A 20,366-nucleotide genomic window follows, 5' to 3' on the forward strand; every position below is an offset into this window, starting at 1 on the left:
TTTGTTTTCTACTGCGGATGCACTTTTATGTAAAAGCGATCCTAGCAGCTAGTTAGCCACTGGATCGCCTTTACAGGAGGTAGAAGGGGGTTCCCCCCACTTCCCGTCTCACTGGGGAGCCCAGGACTGAAGCCCATCTGGGTTTGATCTGATGCTTTGAAGGGTAGAGGAAAGATGCGAGGTCTCTCCATAAAGAGGACCTGTCACTGCTCCAGCTATCACAAGGGATGTTGTTCATCCCTTGTGCTAGTCATAAAAGTGATTAAAAAAAATAAAGAGACGGTGTAAAAACAAATAAATAATGAACACATTTTTTTTTTAAAGTGATCCTGTGCTTGTGCACAAAGGCAAATGCATATGTAGGTCGCGCATGCATATGAAAGCAATGTTTGCACCACACATGCGAGGTATTGCTGCAAACATTATGACGAGAACAGTAATTCTAGCACCAGACCTCTTGTGTAACTCTACACTGAAACCTGTAAAGTCTTTTAAGGAGTTAATGGATAATTAGATGTACCGTAGTTTGTCACCGTTCCACAAGCGCACGCAATTTTAAAGTGTAACATGTTTGGTATCTACAGTATTTACTCGGCTTAACATCTTCTTTTATATTTTACCAAACAACTTGGTATTATATTGTGTTTTTGTGCATTACAATTCATTTAAGTGTATTTTTTCCAAAAAACTGCATTTGAAAAACTGCTGTGCGAATATTGCTTGACATAAAAAATTGCAATACACACCATTTTATTCTTAGGGCCTCTACTTAAAAAAATATGGCCAAGGGATGCTGAAAGAAAACCAGCCCCTGAGACATCCCAAATAGGCAGCATCCACTACCATCACAACACATTGGCATACCAAGGGTGGTGAGGGCAGACCAGAGCCACCAGGATGACCAGAATCCCCTCAGCCGCTAGCTTGTGTAGTAAACGAGGAAGCAGATGGAGGGGTGGCAAGGTGCAGACAAGATTGCACTGATCCCATAGAGCCACTAGTGCCTTTGTCGCGTCTGCCAGAAGACTCAACGATCTTGCTGTGAAATGCGAAACTTTCCGTTGAAGTCGGGTTGCCAGATGATCCATGTCCTGAGTCAGAGCTGATGAAACACATCTGGGTGTAGGGACCACTCACTCTAGTCCAGCGTTTGGTGGCTGAGATAAGCCTTTTGCCAGATTTCGACACTTGGAATGGAATGTGAGCGGCAGACAGAGTTGGAACAAACCTTTCCGCCCACAGCAGAAAATGAGACACCACCAGTGCTGCAGCTGCATCTCCTGTGCCTCCTTGATGATTGATATACACCACTTCATTGGCGTTGTCTGACTGGATCCTTGTCAGCAGATCCTTTAGGCAGTTTAATCAGAGTCCAATGACCCAGGGCTGAGTCCGACCCCAGGACTCCTCCCCAGCTCGATAGGTTGGCATCCATCATGACCACAGTCCAGAGAATAGGAAGGAAGAACTTTCTGATCCATAGAACCAGAGGCTGCAGCCACCAGAGAAGTGGGATCATCGTTAGCTGCTCCAGGATATGCCAAATGTTCAAGAAAGCCGAAGACCTGTTCCATTTAGATAGGATTTAGTCCCACAGTATACTCGCATGAATCTGGGTAACGGAACTGTCTTGAAGGTAGCAACCACCAGGTCTAAAACCTGCCAGCAAAAACGCAAGGAGGGCCATTTGCAAGATAAGAGCTGCCGGCCCACCACCGGGAGCTTCCGGAGACTGTCCAAGGGGAATAACCTGCAGGAAATGTACGATGATCTCCACCAGTCCATCTGGGGCAAGCAAGTCTTTGCATGCAAAAGCAAGTTGTCTAGCAGACAGATCACAGCGATCCTTCATTGCCTCAGCAAGGCCAGGATCAAGGCCAACACAGTGGGAGTGCCCGGATAACAGACCAAAGGCAGCGCAATAATCAACAATGCGCATCTCTGATAGGAAAGCGAAGGGAAAAGCTAATGTCCCGCGCAGATGGGGGCATGCAGGTAAGTGCCCATGATGGCTATGAAGGCCAGGAAATCCCCTTGGTGGAGAAAGGCCACCACTAAGCGAATGGATTCTAACCTGAATCTGTGAACCTACACAAAGGAATTCCGTGTCCTGAGGCCCAGGAATGGGCAAACCCTGTCTGTCTCGAAAACTGAAAACAGATTACAGACAAAACCCTGAAACTGCTCTGATTTGGTCATCTGAACATTTACTCCACAGAGAAGCAGATCCTGCACATCTTTATACAAAGACAATAGGTGATTTGGCTAGAGCCATAGGGGAGGGAAAAACCTCTGGTGCAAAGGAAGGAACCATTTTGCAATCAGAGAGAAAGATTTTGCGGACCCCTTGTCAGAATGAGGGAGGTCCACGGGCCAGGGAATGGGTGGGGTATGACCTCTCATCTGAGGAGGACTTAACTGTGGGCCTGGAGGGCCACTGGGACTGAAGCCCCTGGCGGGGACCCAGAAGACCAAAAATGTTGCATATGCGCCGTGAACAGTGGAGTATTTACCGTGAGGCAAACAAGGCATTTGCCTAGGGTGGCACTTTTCGGGGGGGGGGGGGGGGGGCGGTGCCGCTCCCCAGCAGAAGTGACACAGGACGTGGCAGTGCACACAGGAGCTGTTATCTGCAGGGTACACACAGCCAAGTCAGAGCTGGTAGAGATGATGGGGGGCACAGTCTCTGATGGAGTGCGGCTTTGAGTGAGTGCAGAGCAGTTAAACACAGCACTTTAATTATGCCTTCTCTACTTTCACAGGTAACTGCATTTATCTGCTACCTCCACTCTTAACCAGACAAACGCATTGACTCCTGCTGTTCTTCTCTGGGTAACTGCATTTATCTGCTATCTCCACTCTTAACCAGACAAACGCATTGACTCCTGCTGTTCTTCTCTGGGTAACCGCATTTATCTGCTACCTCCACTCTTAACCAGACATACGCATTGACTCCTGTTAAATTCTCAACAAATGTTGTAATTATATCTGTGTATCTGTTGACTTGTCCTCACCTCTAGGCGCACTCAGGTTTATGATTGTGGCCTGGTTCCTAAGAAACATCCCCCCCTATTCATGTGAGCCTTATCAGCTTCTAATTGGGGCGGAGTTGAATGCTCATTTGAGCATCTCCCTATAAATTTAGTTCAGCTCATGGGGGAGATCTCTGATGGGGGGCACAGTCTCTGATGGGGGTGCTGCTTATGATGGAGTGCGGCTTTGAATGAGTGCAGAGCAGTTAAACACAGCAGTTGAACTTAAGCAGCAGGAAGACACAACAACAGCAAGAAACTCTACTGCATGCTGGACAGACTGCAAGGAAACACCCTGGGAAACATATCTTACATACCTGAGTCCCACTCCGTGTACCTTTTATATAATACACCCCTCTTCTCCTCTTCATATTACTATCCTCTGTTCCCAAATCTCATTTCTTTACCCCTCTGCTCCACCCCAAAACTTGTACATCTACCCCTCATTGCTATCATCTCCCTACTATTGCTTTCATCACCTCCCCAAAATGCCTCTTCCACTCCTCCTTCTCATTTTCCTCTCCTCTGTTCCCAAAATCCATTCACTATATCCCTCTGCTCCTCCCAAACATTTGTATATTGTGCCCTCACTGCTTCCCTCACCCCTCTATGGCACCCACCACCTCCTCCTATTACTCCACTCTCCCACTGACCCGAACACCTCCACTAGTAGTTTCTCACGCTCCTGCACATCCCGCTCCCATGCCACCTTTCTCACCCTTCTCCTCCTCATAACCGCGGGGGACATCTCCCCGAATCCTGGCCCTCCACCACCTCCCTCACCCGCACAAAACCCTCCCGCCTCCACGTCCTGCCGCAACCCCCGCAACTTAGTATCTGTCCCCCTGCTCCCTAAAATCTCCCCCCCCGTTTTCATGTGCACCCCTGAACGCCCGATCGGTGTGCAACAAGCTTACCGCCATCCACGACCTCTTTGTTTCCCGCTCCCTCAACCTCCTGGCGATTCCTAGATTGTAAGCTTGAAAGAGCAGGGCCCTCGATCCCCTCATGTTTTGCATTGTATTGGTATTGTTTTGTCACATGTTCTGTCCCCTTTGTAATGTACAGCGCTGAGCGAACTATTGGCGCTTTATAAATACTGTATAATAATAATAATAATAATTACGGAAACCTGGATCCAGCCCACTGACTATACCTCCCCTGCTGCACTCTCCTACGGCGGTCTCACCTGGACCCACTCACCCAGGCCCAACGGTCGTAAAGGTGGTGGGGTTGGCCTGCTCCTGTCACCGCTGAGCACCTTCCGAGTCCTCCCAAACCCCCCCTCCCTATCCTTCTCCTCCTTCGAGGCCCACTGCGTCCGACTATTCTCCCCAAGCCCCCTGAAGATTGCTGTGATATACCGGCCTCCTGAATCCATACCCCGCTTCCTGGAAGACTTCTCCTCCTGGCTACCCTTCTTCCTCTCCTCTGAGCTACCCACTATCATCCTTGGGGATTTCAACATCCCTGTCAACCTCGACAACCCGGACACAGCCCGTCTCCTCCACTTAACCTCCTCCTTTGCACTTGCACAGTGCATACAATCCACCACCCACTCCAACGGTAATATCCTTGATCTTGTCTTCTCCAACCGCTGCGCTCCCCACAACCTCACTAACACCCCCTTCCCTCTCTCTGACCACAACCTGATTACTTTCTCTATCTCCTCATCCTCCAACGCCTACCCCTCCAAATGTCACACTACTACCAGCCGTAACCTCCGCAACCTTAACCCTGCCTCCCTCCACTCCGCAGTTGATCAACTCCATGACCGCATCCTCCCCCTGTCCTGCCCCGACTTGGCTATGACCGCCTACAACAATGCGCTGTCAACAGCCCTTGACTCACTAGCGCCTTTAACCACACGCAACATCAGACCCCGACCGCTCCAGCCCTGGCAGACTGATCACACCAAAACCCTCAAACGACACAGTCGTGCCCTGGAGCGACTATGGCACAAAACCAAATCCCAACAAGCCTTCACCCGATACAAATCTGCCTTCCACACCTACACCTCCTCCCTCCATACTGCCAAACAAGCCTACTTCCTGACCCTCATCAAGGCCCTCTCCTCCAATCCTCGCCGACTCTTCTCCACCTTCAACTCTCTACTCTCGCCACCCCCACCTCCACCCAGCACCTCACTCACTGCCCTTGAGATTGCCAATCACTTCAAAAACAAGATTGACACAATTCGCAAGGACATTGCCGCAACTCACACGCCTTCTCAACCCGTCCCCTCTCACACAGCTACCCCCTCATCCCCCCTCCCCCTCGACATAACCCACAGGGACTTCGTCGCTGCTCAAACTCCCTCCAACCCCATTCCCCCTCACTCAGCTACCCCCTCTACACCCCTCTCCCACGGCCCCACCACTGCTCTGACCTCCTCTCCCACCCCACCCTACATTCCTCATACTGAAGCTCCCCCAACACTCCGCACCTTTGACCTTACTACCATCGAAGAAGTCTCCAAGATCCTCTCTGATGCCCGCCTCACCACCTGCCCCCTTGACCCTATCCCCACACAACTCCTACCACCTCCCTCCCCCTCCATCCTACGCTCCCTCACCCACATCTTCAATCTCTCCCTCTCCTCCGGCACTTTCCCTTCCCCTCTGAAACATGCACACATCACCCCCATACTTAAAAAGCCCTCCCTGGACCCCAATGACCCGAACAACCTCAGACCCATCTCCCTGCTCCCATTTACATCTAAACTCCTCGAGCGCCTAGTCTACGCCCGCCTATGCTCTCACCTCAACGACAACAACCTCCTCGATCCCCTACAGTCTGGCTTCCATCCCCTACACTCCACCAAAACTGCCTTACTCAAACTCTCCAACGACCTGCTAACTGCCAAAGCTAATGGCCACTATTCAGTGCTCCTACTCCTTGACCTCTCTGCGGCCTTTGACACAGTCGACCACCCCCTCCTCCTCAAAAAACTACACTCCCTCGGCCTCAGAGATTCTGCTCTCTCCTGGCTCTCATCCTACCTGTCACAACGCTCTTTCAGCGTTACCTATAATGCCACCACCTCCCTCTCCCTCAAGGCTCTGTCCTCGGGCCCCTTCTCTTCTCCATCTACACCTCCTCCCTTGGCCAACTCATAAACTCTCACGGCTTCAACTACCACCTCTATGCCGACGACACACAAATCTATCTCTCAACCCCCCACCTCACCCCCTCGGTCTCCGCCCGAATCACACACCTGTTGAGCGACATATCAGACTGGATGTCGCTCCACTTCCTTAAACTGAACCTCTCCAAAACCGAGTTTCTTGTCTTCCCTCCAGCCCGGACACCACCCCCCATTGACTTCTCCATCATGTCCAACAACGCCACCATCAAACCCGCCCCGCAGGCCAGAGTACTTGGTGTCATTTTGGACTCCAACCTATCCTTCCAGCCCCAAGTCCACTCTTTAACAAACTCGTGCAGACTCCACCTCCGCAACATCGCCAAAATCCGCACGTTCCTAACTCCAGAAACCACTAAACAGCTCATCCACTCCCTCATCATATCGCGACTCGACTACTGCAACTCCCTCCTCACTGGCTTGCCTCGCCACTGGCTATCCCCGCTTCAGTCCATCCTGAATACGGCTGCCAGACTCATTCACCTTTCCAACCGCTCCGTTTCCGCCACCCCCCTCTGCCAATCCCTCCACTGGCTTCCGATTGCGCAACGGATCAAGTTCAAAATCCTAACGCTGACGTACAAAGCTGTCCACCATACTGCCCCGAACTACATCACTGACCTAATATCCAAGTACCGCCCAGCACGCACACTCCGCTCCTCACAAGACCTCCTTCTCTCTAGTTCCCTGGTCTCCTCCTCCCATGCCCGCCTCCAGGACTTCTCCAGGGTGTCACTTATCCTCTGGAACTCCCTGCCCCAACCCATCAGATTATCACCTACTCTCCTCTCCTTTAGGCGCACTCTGAAAACCCATCTCTTCAGGGAAGCCTACCCCGCCCCCTGCTAACTTGCCGACCTCCTCCACTCTTCCTACCACTCCATCCCCCACAGCTACCTCCTCCTGTGCCACCATCCCCTCCCTCCTAGATTGTAAGCTTAAAAGAGCAGGGCCCTCGATCCCCTCATGTTTTGCATTGTATTGGTATTGTTCTGTCACATGTTCTGTCCCCCTTTGTAATGTACAGCGCTGAGCGAACTATTGGCGCTTTATAAATACTGTATAATAATAATAATAATAATAATAATGAGGAGGAGTTGAGTGGCCGGATGAGGAAGGAGCCTCCACTGATTAGAGTGATTTGAGTGCTGGGACTGGGAGCGGCCGGAGCTCAGCTCTGCTCATTGTGTGTGCAGTGGCGTTGCTATGGGGGGTAGACCGAATCAGAGTGACACCCACTGGCAGGGGCACCAGAGCGGACACTGCACTAGCGACACTGATCCGCATCTCTGTCTCCGACTGGCGCCCAGCAGAGCGCACCAAACCCGCCTCACTCTCCTCCGCTGTTTACACGTACATAGGAGGAGACACTGCTGTGCATGTCTGTGCTGATGTGAGATCTGTACCAAGTTTCTTATATTGTTCCTGGGCAGAGGAGGGGGACAGAGTGACCGGGAAGGGGGGGGCAAGTTAAAAAATGAGTGATTGGGAGGGTTAAGAGGATATGTGCTCGAGGGGCACATTGGGAAGGGAGAGGATCTATGCAAGAAGTTGGTGTTGGATTTGAAATTCTACCCCACATGAGAGCACAAGCCTTTTCCCCTCCCCCAGCACATACCCCCCCTCCTCCCTACTAGCACAAGGAGGGAGGGCTCTGTACTTGGGGGGGTCTATAATGATAGAGAATGGTCGGTACTTGGTGGGATTGGGGATCTATACTTAGTGGAGAACGAGGTCTGTTCTGAGGGAGGTGGGTCTGTACTGGGGGGGGTCTATAGTTGGTGGAGAGCAGGGGCGTATTTACTGCGAGGTGGCATTTTTCAGGGTGGTGGTACCATTGGGAAAGGGAAGTAGGGGGGTGGCTGCGGCGGTTGATTTTTGAGTTGCCTAGGGCAGCACAAAACCTAAATATACCACTGGCTGTGAAGGCTGGTCTAGCCGTCCCACGCGGCTCCCTTCCCCACTGGGTCTGAGGAAGGAAGGCACCCTTATTACCTGTAAAGGTGCTTGAAAATGCCATCCAGTGTAGCCCCAAAAGGACAGACTCCTCGAAAGGGTAGGGCTGCCCAGGCCATTTGGAAGTTTGGTCATCCGACCAACACTTGGGCTGCAGCACTACCACCAAATGGAAAGTTTAGAGAGAAGTGGGGATGCTTCAAGGAACGCATCACAATCATACTTGGATCCCAGAACCAACCTGTCCACCAGTTCAACACATGCTTGGGATACTTGGCTAGGAGTGAAGGCTTGTTGCAGCACCCTGGTGCAATAGGTCAACGTCTGGAAACCCAGGACCGTGGCCAACATAGGCTGAAGTGCTGACCCATGACTGACTGGTAAACGTAAAATGGCCAACTGCCTCCACCTTGCAGTCCGTAGGGTCTCTAAGGGCTGCAGATTCCTTAACTGGAACTATCGTGGTCTTGTTGCACGCGGAAATGGTAGAATTCACCCCAGGGGAAAAGGACCAGTTCTGTAGAAGGGCCTCCTCAAAAGGGAAACAGTCCGTGAAGCACTCGGGCACTAAAAGACACGCCGGTCGTTCCTTTGTGAAGAGTGACAAAAGCATGCGGCACACAGAAACCTAGGCAGAAGTGACTGATTTGAGTGCCACCTCATTGTCAGCGCCAGCTCTGTTGGCAGTACCAAATGTCTCCCATGGTCCATTAGTGCACCCACCAGTTTGGTTCTGGAATGTTGGCAGGTAGCATCCTGAGAGTGGAGGAAATGCAGACCACAGATACTACAGGGCAAATCTGCAGGCAGGACCTCAGTCCCTCCATAGCCACGGAGAGGCATTTGGCTCCTGTCAGGGGCCCAATATGGGGGGGGGGGGAGGAGGCATCAGTATTCACTGGCAAGATGCCACCTCTGGAAGCAGTCCAGGCCACTATGCCCACTGCATAAGCCCACCAACACAGTGGCTGAAGTGCCCCCCCCCCCACCTTGAAGGGGACAGTGAACACAGCATAAATGCCCCCTAGCTCACCACAGAGTGCAGTAAAAAAAAAAAAAAAAACCTGCCCAGGTGGAAGGGAGGCGCTTTTTTTTTTTTTTTTTGAAGCCCGAAGGCAAGATGGCAGCTTTACAGCCCGCCCAGCACTAGCCCACCATAGCACTGCCCAGCCGGGTAGAGGCAACAAGTAAGGGTGAATGCTCTGGTCGCAAAGCCACAGCCTCGAGTGCCGGCCAGCCAGACCACATGGACCGTGCACCCACAGGAAGGGGGCCCAGTGTGCAACCAGCAAAGGCAAGGCAAGTCCCACTCAGGCAGCAAAGATGAACCAGCTGCCAGGATCACACAGACACAGCCCTATCCCCTATGGTGATAAGCAAAACCCTCTCTCACACCTCTTTCCCCACAGCTGGCAGGCATACATAGATATAGCAAAGAGGAGAACCCACTAACAGGTGTACCCCGGTAGCAGTGGGCCCCCTCCAGCAAAAACCCAGGGGTCACTCACCCGGCAGACAGCTGAGGCTGAATTACTTGCCTCCGGTGTGTCCCACATTTCTGGGGTTGGGGTTAAGGGACAGAGAAACCACCCACGCTTGAAGGGGAGGAGGGAAACCCTGCAGGGCCGACCACCCCAGGAATTACCTGCGCCCCACACCGTGTCCGGGGAGGGAAGGGAAGCAGCATCTACTTACTAATCCAGCTGGAGCATGTGAGAAAGACTCCCGAGACATACTCCTCTCGACCAAAGTGGGGGAGCTGTTAGCCAGGGGTAACACTGTGATACAGACTACAGGCGCCCAGTCATATGTGTCCCCATAAGACGTTTAACTCACCAGCCGCCCCGGTCCATAGGGGCATAGTCGCAGCCGACCAAGCATGGAGCTAGCGGTCTGTGCACAATCGCTGGTCAGACTGGAGTGACCAATGGATTAAGATTATCCAGTCTGTCACCTAGCCCGACTGTTTATACAAGATCTCAGCATAAAAAAATCCAAGGGAAAGACAAGAAAAAAAGTTTAAAGGAAAAATAAAAAAGTTTTAGGACCACAAGTCCCAGCAGAAAGAAATCATGTCCATACTCCTGAAGACACTAGGCAGGATGACTGGAGGCCTATAGCAGAGAAGGGGTTTTCTGCCCAGAAAGGACTGACCATAGGAGGTGCCAAGTCTTTTTTTCTGCCCAGTTTCCTACTACTGTAGGTGGGGTTATAAAATCCTGTTTGGTCATGAATTAAGAAGAAGCTGTGTCTGTAAAGGAACATAAGAGAAATACTGATTTTTACATGTAGAAGAGGAACATCAGAATTGGCCTGGGGCTGAAGTGGTTAATCTGAGCTCTGCAACTCCCACCCTGCCCTCCACATGTGGGGTTCCAACTTCTACAATCAAGAGCACCTGCAACCCACAGACCTATTGGTCAGAGAGGTGTCGGTCTTTTAGAGTGATCTGGAAAAAGTTACAAAGTACAACTCCAATTCCATAAAAGTTGGGACACTGTGTAAAGTCTACATACTGTAAAACAGAATGCAATGATTTGCAAATCTCATAAAATCATATTATATTCACAATAGAAAATAGAAACATTTCAAATGTTTAAACTGAGAAAATATATCATTTTAAGAAACAAATAAGGTGGTAATGAAATTGAAGACAGCAACACATCTCAGAAAAGCTGAAACAGAGTCATGCGCAATTTGTCAGCCCTCCCTACAGCAATTTCAGTTCACTGAGCCCCCTTTTATATTGGGAGGGCTGTCCTATACATAAGTTACCTTATTGGCCCTATTAGTTGTATCTGTGGTTAAAGGTTCAAAGGCCTGCAGTGTTTTCCTGTTTTAAATATATTTGCCTGGCGAATATAAACAAAAACTCACTGGGACCCCAAATTTTGAACAGCTGTTACACCATTAACCCTGTGGCAAATTCAAAAATCATCCCTGGTAAATACCAATAAACCACTAAGATTTGGATACTGACTTTATCAACACTGAACGTGTTCCACAGTGAATCCTCACTGTCCCCGTATGGTGCTGATCAATACTGAAAAGAAAAGACACTTCTAGGTGCCAGATTTATGTTTTCTTGTCATCTGAAAACATATTTCCAACTAACAGATATACTTTGGTTAAGGTGCAAAGTGTTTAAATCATATGTATAGCCAACATTTTTAAGTCTGAGATAGAGCAGAGAATATTTAGAACTTCTGTATTCTTATTTAACATGCACTCGCCTCCAGGAAGTAATGGGAATCCAAAAGGGAGGGGAATTCCTCACTTACATACCTTTTCAATTTTAGAATCTGAAAATCAGGGACACAAAACGCAGAAAAAAAAACACGTGAAAATAAGACAGTGGGAGGTAAAAAATGCCCAGGCTTTTCTGAAAGGAAAAATGTCCTGACATCAGTGGGAGGGGACCCCCACCCACCCTTACCCCTGGGCATCAGTGGGACCAGAAAAACGTCCCGAGATCAGTGGGAGGGAAATAGACCCCGCCATCAGTGGGACCAGAAAAATGCCCTGAGTGTTCCAGCACCTAGGACAGTCCTCAGGACAGTCCTGCAGGACTGTTGGGAGATATGCTTAGACATTTGTCACTGGAACAGGTATACTTCAGTGCCAGATTAAACTCTGTGGAAGCTTCTAGGCAGACAAAATCTTAGGACCCTCTTGCAGGTTTCTGGAGGCCTCTCATATGGGTGCTTTAGTGGGATAACTTTGAAGTAAGTAGTGTGCACGGTGGCTGCTAGATGGAGATGACCATCACTACTGTACATTACACATACATAGGTTGTAGCAAATCTTTTTTACAAGCTGACAGCTGAAAGAAGACAAAACTGTACTGTGAACCTGATATCTATGGTTCATGTACTTTATGTGGTTTTATGGGTACATTACATTAATATACTATTTTCTCTATAGTTTCTTTAACCACTAGCCCACAGGGCACTTACACCCCCTTCCTGCCCAGGCCAATTTCCAGCTTTCAGCGCTGTCACACTTTGAATGACAATTGCGCGGTCATGCAACACTACACCCATATGAAATTTTTATCATTTTTTTGAGAAAGATAGAGCTTTCTTTTGGTGGTATTTAATCACCTCTGGGATTTTTTTTTTTTTCTTAAACCAAAAACCACAAGTTTCTTAGTTTTTGTTATACAATTTTGTAAGTAAGTGATTTTTCTCCTTCACTGATGTGCGCTAATGAGGCTGCAGTGATGGGCACTGATAGGCTGCACTAAAGGACACTGATAGGTGGCACTGGTAGGCTGCAATGATGGGCATTGACAGGCATCACTGATGGGCACTGAAAGGTAGCACTGATACATGACACTGATATATGGCACTGACAGGCGACACTGACTGGCACTGATGGGCGACATTAAAAGGCAGCTCAGATGGACACTGATATGTGGTATTGATGTGCACTGGTAGGCACTGATATGTGGCATTGATGTGGCACTGATGGGCACTGGCACGTGGCACTGACTGCTGGCACTGATGGACACTGACAGGTGCACTTCTGGGGCCACACTGATCATCAGGGCACACTGATCAACAGTGCCCTGATGATCAGTGTACATGTCCCCTCCGCGGAAAGCCGATTACCGGCTCTCCTCACCTCTCAAGCTGTCAGCGTGACAGCTCGAGAGGATAGAAATGCCGATAACCGGCATTTCCATGTTTACATGTGATCAGCTGTGATTGGACACAGCTGATCACATGACCGAGCCGGCATCTTCGGCTCTTTCCGTGATTCGCTGTGTCCGAGGGACACAGCGCACCGGCGATCGCCGCGCTGCGCGCTCCCTGAGCCACGCATGTGCGTGAGAATGGAAGGACGTCATATGACGTCCTATCAGAACGAGAGAACCACCTTGCACCCGTCATTGTACTATATGGCGGGCGGAAGGTGGTTAAAGTAACGTTTTTGTTTCTTTGAGTTGCTTCCTATATTCTATCTTTTGAAAACAATTTAAGAAAGCTTCCATGTAATTTTCTTTCAAGATCATATTAACATTATTTTTATCCATTGTCCTGGGGCCCTTAACCACTTCAAGTCCGGACACTTTCACCCCCTTCCAGTCAAGGTCCATTTTCAGCGCTACTACACTTTGAATGACAATTACGCAGTCATGCAACACTGTACCCATATGAACTTTTTAGCATTTTTTGAGACAGATAAAACTTTATTTTGGTGGTGGTTCACCACTGGGATTTTTATTTTTTTGCTATATTAATGAAAAAGTCCCAAAAAAAATTTTTTTTAAAAAGTGTTTTTCTTATAAAATTTTGCAAATAAATAATCTTTCTTCAAAAATCTTGGCCAAAATGTATTCATCTATCTTTTTAGTAAAAAAAAATCCCAAATTAATTTATAACCAAAAATTATAATTTTTCAAAATGTGTTTTTAAATTTTTATATTCTTGTTTTTTTGTTTTTTTTTAATACCGTCACCTTAGCAGTACAGTGTCACCATAGTGGCACTGTACTACTTGGTAGGGTGATGAAGATTTTTTTTTCTTCTTTTTTTACACGGATTGCTTTTACACCCATAAAGGCTGTAAAAACAATCATTTCTCCTCTCTGGCTGCACTCCTGCAGACATTGAGAAATACTGAGAGAGCTGTGATTCGTCACAGCTTGTCACATGGTACAAGGCTGTTGTGAATAACCTTGTACCATGTGACCTCTGTGATCATTCACAGAATTCACAAGTAGCAATGATGTCAGGAAGTGACATCTTGTTTACTACTGTTCATGTGATCACGGATTGGCCAATCAATGATCACATGAATCGGGATCTCACTCAGAGGTCCCGTACAGCAGAGCGCGCTCAGGCAGTGGTTGTGGGGGGATGTGGGTTTAGAAATGTCCATCCGTACTGGCAGAGCTCCCGTCCGGCCATTTATCTACACGGGTCAGACAGGAAGTGGTTAAACAGCGTGGGGCCCATAGGTTGGTACCTACTCCACCTATTTGGTAATCCAGCACTGGTATGCTTATTGGTAGATATCCCTCACCTTCTGGTAACAACTTAAAAAAAAATTGATTTTTCCATCACTTTCTGTCACCAAAACAAATAAGGTGTGGAGTCTGGGCAAAATGTATCTATTTTGGTCCTGCTGATTTCCCCCATAGCAACAAATCAAAAACCTGCTTTTATCTTGCCTCTTACTTTTGAAACAGAGAAGACTTTGGGCAAAGATCTATTTTCCAGTATGCCTTTTCCCTGCTACATAAATGGTTGCAGGTGTCTGCAAGAATATGAAAACATGCCTTTTGTACATATTTAGAAAGATAGTTTTTGCCATAATGAAAGCAAGTACTGAATTTTAATAGTCATGTGGCTTCCAATAATGATCAATATAGCAATTAGCACATTAAAGCTTAGTGAATCAAACCTAAGACGTTACCGTTAATAAAGTGACATTTGACCGGGAAGGGGAAAGGGTGTGTGTCTTTTTCAAACAATTTTTTTATTGTCTCTCTTCCTCTCAAATTATTCTGAAACTATTTTTTACTTAACTATTCTTCTGTAGTTTACTTGGAATTCTCCTTTAAAAAAGAAGGCCATAAAAATCCAACATTTTAGCAGATTTAAAGTGGTATTAAACCAAGAACAAAAAATGTAATATATTGCAGCTTACCAATCTTAGATTTCTTTGTTTTTTAGGCATTTTTCCCTCTGTTTTCACGCGGTGATCTGACCAGTAACACACCTCCTGTATTACAGAGCCTCCAGTCTAGATGAAGGAGCACAGAGGGTGACTTTGGACAACAGCATTGTCAGACTGGACGGAGAGGAGTGTTCGCTTTACTAGCAAATTTAAATACACTAACAAATTGAAGCCAATCTTCCGCTAATAACTTATAAGCAGTTACAGCAAACAGTTTTTGTTCCTTTTGAGATAAAGGTTTTACAAAAATAAAAGTTGAACAGTGTAAAATGGTTTCTCTCATCTCTGTAACTGGATCTACAGCTACAAGAGAGCTTGTTGAAAAACAACAGACTTAGGATACATTCACTCTGGTGATCCAGGCCAGTGTGAATTGCAGTGGCAGGAATCTTCTGATTCCTGGTACTGCTGTGAGCTGCTAGATGCAGCTGCTGGCCCCGTTGATGACAGGTCACCAGCGACCGCAGCTATTCATGGCTGTCCACATAGCCAGTGATTACTTGCAGTGATCACTGCAATTTTGCAGAGGCCTGAATCACTGGTGTGAATGTAGCTTTGCTGGCTGAGTCACCATATGAAAATAGAAGCAAGAAAGCTTAAAAAAGAATAATGCAACCATCACATCTAAGAATTGGTAAACTGCAATTTGAAAGCACCTTTGAAAGCTGCCATGAAGTGCTCTTCCCGCCAAACACAGGGAGCTTGCCATTGCTAACCTCTCCTGCCGAAAATGCTGGTTTCCTGGCTGCCATACTGATCTTGTGGCTTCATTAAACTTACAGGATCAGAACAAGGTACTGTGATTTTCCTAGTTTGTATACTTGTTCCACGTCAGAATGTATTAAAGCCTATGGATTAGCATAACAGGCAGGCAACTAGCATTTTCACAGGGGTTTACCAATAGCAGCTACCGTAACTCAGGTATGACAGGTTTATTATATGTAAGGAGGTATCTCTACAGCCATAAAGCTGTAAGGGATTAGCTAGGGTATGTGTAGCTATGTGATGCTTTCTACATTGCAACTTTCAACCTTTTACTGTATTTGTTTATGCACGTGCTTCTTGACACTGAATTGTAGGCCAGTGTTGTTTAGAAACCATTCTTTTATGGCTCCTGCCATTACATCTAAAAGATATAATGAGCAGTACAATATTTATGTTCATTGTAAAGGTACCATTATCCCTAAAAGAACAGCCTGAATCAAGTTAACCGCTGGCAACAGACCTCTCCAGGTCTGACTTGGCAAAGTATTTCCGGGCTATATTATTGGAAAAGTGCCTTGCCACAATAAAAACCGTACAGTCTATATTTTTTATAGACTATAGCATACAGACATGGAGTAATGGAAAGGTCATACATTCCAGAAAAATTTAACCTCCTAACTATGTTAAAGCATGAGAAGGGCCTGCATAAAACTTCTAGTATAACTAGACAATGAGTCCAAAGCATAGTTACATAGTTAATTTAGCTAAAAAAAGACATCCAGTTCAACCTACAGAAAAAAAAACCAAAAAAACAAAACAAAACCACACACAGATCAAAAACCTCCATATACAGCACACAATCCTAAAACCCACAGTTAACTCCAAACAAAACAATAAAGCATGATCCAATTTGCTTGTGGGGGAAAAAAGGCAATCGAATATTCCCTGGATCAACCTTACCTATAAATATTAGTATCCTGGTATATTTTGTGCATTTAGGAATGAAACTAGGCCTTTTTAAAACAATCTACTGAGCTGGCCAGAACCATCTCTTGAGGGAGTCTATTCCGCATTTTCACAGCTCTTACTGTGAAAAAGCCTTTTCATATTTGGAGGTTAAATCTCTTTTCTTCCAGATATAAAAATTGCCCCACATTCCCTCTGTGACCCTAAAGTAAATAACTGTGCACCAAGTTCACTATATGGACCACCTATGTATTTATACATGTTGATCATATCCCCCCTTAATCAGCTCTTCTCAAGGGAGAATACATTCAGTTCCTCTAATCTTTTCTCATAGCTGAGCTCCTCCATGCCTCTTATCAGTTTGGTTGCCCTTCTCTGTACTTTCTCCAGTTCTCTGATATCCTTTTTGTAAACTGGAGCTCAAAACTGAACTGCAAATTCCAGATGAGGTCTTACTAATGATTTATACAGGGGCAAAATGATGTCTCTCTCTGGAGTCTATACCTCTTAATATGATAATGAGAGGATTTTGCTCGCTTTAGAAACCGCAGCTTGGCATTACATGCCATTAATAAGTCTGATCTACCAGAACCCCCAGATCCTTCTCCATCATTGATTCCCCCAGTTGTACCCCCCCAGTATGTATGATGCATCAGTATGTATGATACATGCATATTCTTAGCCCCCAAGTGCATAACTTTACATTTATCAACATTAAACCTCATTTGCCTCTTAGTTGGCCAATTAAATGGCTAGTAAGTTGGAGACATCCTGTAAGGATGTTATTCTATAGCTCGGTGTCATCTGCAAAAACTGAAACTGTACTTTTAATCCCAAACCCTATACCATTTATAAATGTATTAAAAATTAGGGGTCCCAACACTGAACCTTGGGCTACACCACTAATAACCTTAAACCATTCAGAGTAGGAATCACTGAGGCTAATTTGTAAATGGAGGAAGAAAAGATGAGCAACCAATACAAATTTTATTTTCACAATACTGGTTACAGGGTTCTGTGCTCTTCCAGAAACTCAGGCTATGGAGTTTGAATGTGGCAGTAGGCAATAACTATAAAGTGTTACAGATATATCTAACACTACACTTCTGATACAAGTAATCTGACAGCTTGGATGTATACTGTGGGGTGTGTTTGCATGACATCACTGTGGTAACATGGTATCACTCAGTCAACATGACATCACAGTGTTGTAGATACCAGGGCGCCAAGCTGCCTATGGCAACTTGAAACCATTGTTTGGGAACCTATATAAGTATCACCTTTGCTTCCATCAAAAAGTTAGACACTGGATTACATTAGCCCTCCCTTACATGCTTGGAAGTGTGTTTCATAAATTTGCAGTGACTTGCCCCATTTACATGGTAGTTATATATAGATGAGCCGCATGACTTTTTTTCCCACTTTGTCTTTTGAGTTACCTGTGTCCACCCCTCTTCCAAATACAAGGGGAAGCAAAAATGTGAATCCGCATTTGCAACTTTTTCATCAGTGCTGGTTACCCCACATAAACTCTGGATACCTGAAAAGTATGATTTTTTTCCTATATTTTAAGTTTTACAATTTTTTTAAAGAGTCACAACACCATTGGAGATGCTGCAATCAAAGAAAAAATTTAAATCCACTATTACATAATGAAAAACTAAATGTATTTTAAATGCTGCTGTTATAAATAACTAGATCTGTTTTTATATTAACACCCTATGTTCTGCACTTCAGGATGCATGGAGCCTACACATATAGATTTAACTAGCCCATAAAAATCACTAATTTCCAGTGCTTGAAGTATCTAAACCCAGAAATGAAAAAAATAAATATATATTGCAGCTTACCAGTCCTTAGAGTTGGTGACTGCATTAGTTTTTTTTTTCTCTTTATTTTCACCAGGAGATCTTGCCAGTAACACACTCCTGTCTATGGTGACAATGCTCATAAACCTAACTGTATCTGCAGAGGAGCAGTGCTGTTACCCTAGGACCAGATTGCAGAACAGATCCTTCTCTCATCTCCATAACATAGGTGGAGCTGTTCTGTGGTTCAGAGGTAAAGATGAAAACAATATAATAGATAAAAGTCATCAGACAGCACAAGAAGTTTTCAGCTCGCAAGGTTTCTGGCAGGATCAACAGGTTTTTTTTTTAGCACCTAAACAGATGTGACCAAGCAATTTTGTTTAACTGTAGTGGAGAAAAGTTAGGTCACTAACCTCGCTTTGCGGACTGGAACCATGAATCACTAGAATGTCTAAAAAGAATTAAAAATCCTTTAGTAGATAAAAAATAATTCACAACATATATTTCATCACTCTCCCTAGTCGTTTGCCTGGGGTCCAGCTTTAAAATGTTTATGTACACATCAGGCTCTCTGAAACAAAGAATTCAAAACACAAGACACATGGTTAGGGATTTGAGATTTTATTGGTGTAACCTCTATAAGCTGCACGACAAAGCAGACTTCCAGCCCCCAATGGTTCTTCACTTAAACACGGACCCCATGGAAGCCATTTTGTCTCGACAAAGCCACCCGCTCGCAGCTATCTCCCATGGATGAATAACGGACACAGAAAGGAGCGGGGAAAAAATGACTACTTACATTGTGCGGAATCTTACCTTATGAAACAGAGAACAACCCAACAACCCATCCCCAACTTCTGGGTCCATCTTTTGTCACAAGAGACTTGCAAACTGAATTTTGTGTGCCATGACTGGACCCTACATAGTGAACAGTCCCACTGTAAGCACAAAGACACCCCATAGTCCCCCTATACCATCCTAGCGTCGGGCTCTGCACCCTAGGTGAGTTTACAAGGGTGACAGCACTGATACCAAGGTGTTCTCTTGTGGCCTTGCTCTCTCCGCTCCTAAAATAGGGCCACTGCTGCTACCCTCCATCCACAGGGGGAAGATAAGTGGCTGCAGAGCCAGGAAACAGAGAAGGACAGGGGGAGGCTTGGATCTAGAGGCAGAGGGATCTTCTCTTCTATCTCCCCGTATCCTTAGGACTTGACAGGCGTAATGGGGAGCAGGCTGCCAAATTTAAAGTGCTGAATCACAGGAAACTTCTCCAGACACTGCAAGAAAGAGACAGGCAGAGATAAGGCACAAATCTTATTAGCGCGGACGCTGACGACGCCACAGTCGAGGCAAACACGTGGTCAGCATTACAGCTGTTTGTAAAAACACAGAGACAGTGCAGTCCAAACACAAGGCTGATTTATCAACTCTTTCTATCAGATGCTGGGCTGACAAGCTTCAAAGGTTGACTCCACCCAAAATTGACATTTCGGTTTTACATGGCTGCTGATTAGTTTAACCACAAGCTGGCTTCAGAGACTTTAGTTGTGAGATCCCCAGTTTCACCCATCTGACACAGCCATGGCAAAGTCAAACAATTGTTTAACATTATAAAGAACTTACCATTGACACCAACAAATGACTGGGGAATTTAGCTGTAAGAAGTGCCATGTGAGAGGGGCTACAGATACAGCTACAGCATAAAAAATGACACTGAGAAATACAATGAGCCAGTGTGGTGATTGTACACCAAAAGAATCGGTTTTCATTGGAGTTGCGTGATGCTCTATCAGGTTGCTGTGGTTTCAGCTGCTACAAAGAGGAAAGCTGAACTCCGCATAATAACATACAGAGGGTTCTGATCATTTCATAAAATGATTATTAACGTGTGTGCACAGCTTCAATCAGGACATAGAAATGATAAACAATCAATTAAACAAGCTGGAAAAAAATGTTGTCTATTGTCAGACAAGGACAGTGTATGGATCTGTCTAAATAAAATATATCCAATCATTTATTGGATCATTGAAACATTCAAGAAGTCTTCAGAAGGTGAGCGTACGAC

At 46.2% G+C, this 20,366-nt stretch overlaps 1 protein-coding gene and 1 long non-coding RNA gene across 2 annotated transcripts in view; one reads left to right on the top strand and one right to left on the bottom strand.

Moving 5' to 3' along the window:
- LOC149469527 (uncharacterized) overlaps positions 1 to 20,366 on the top strand; it is a 41,562-nt gene that overhangs the window by 794 nt on the left and 20,402 nt on the right. The gene's annotated exons all lie outside the window — the stretch shown is intronic.
- PTPA (protein phosphatase 2 phosphatase activator) overlaps positions 18,907 to 20,366 on the bottom strand; it is a 153,250-nt gene continuing 151,790 nt past the window's right edge. The window contains exon 10 of the mRNA XM_089669086.1: positions 18,907 to 19,578. Coding sequence (XP_089525212.1) covers positions 19,504 to 19,578 — 75 coding nt within the window. The 3' untranslated portion in view covers positions 18,907 to 19,503. The remainder of the gene's footprint in view (positions 19,579 to 20,366) is intronic.

The sequence above is a fragment of the Staurois parvus genome, unplaced genomic scaffold, assembly GCF_062004578.1.
Source record: "Staurois parvus isolate SC_StPar_1 unplaced genomic scaffold, SC_StPar_1.0 ptg000068l, whole genome shotgun sequence".
Lineage (NCBI taxonomy): Eukaryota > Metazoa > Chordata > Amphibia > Anura > Ranidae > Staurois > Staurois parvus.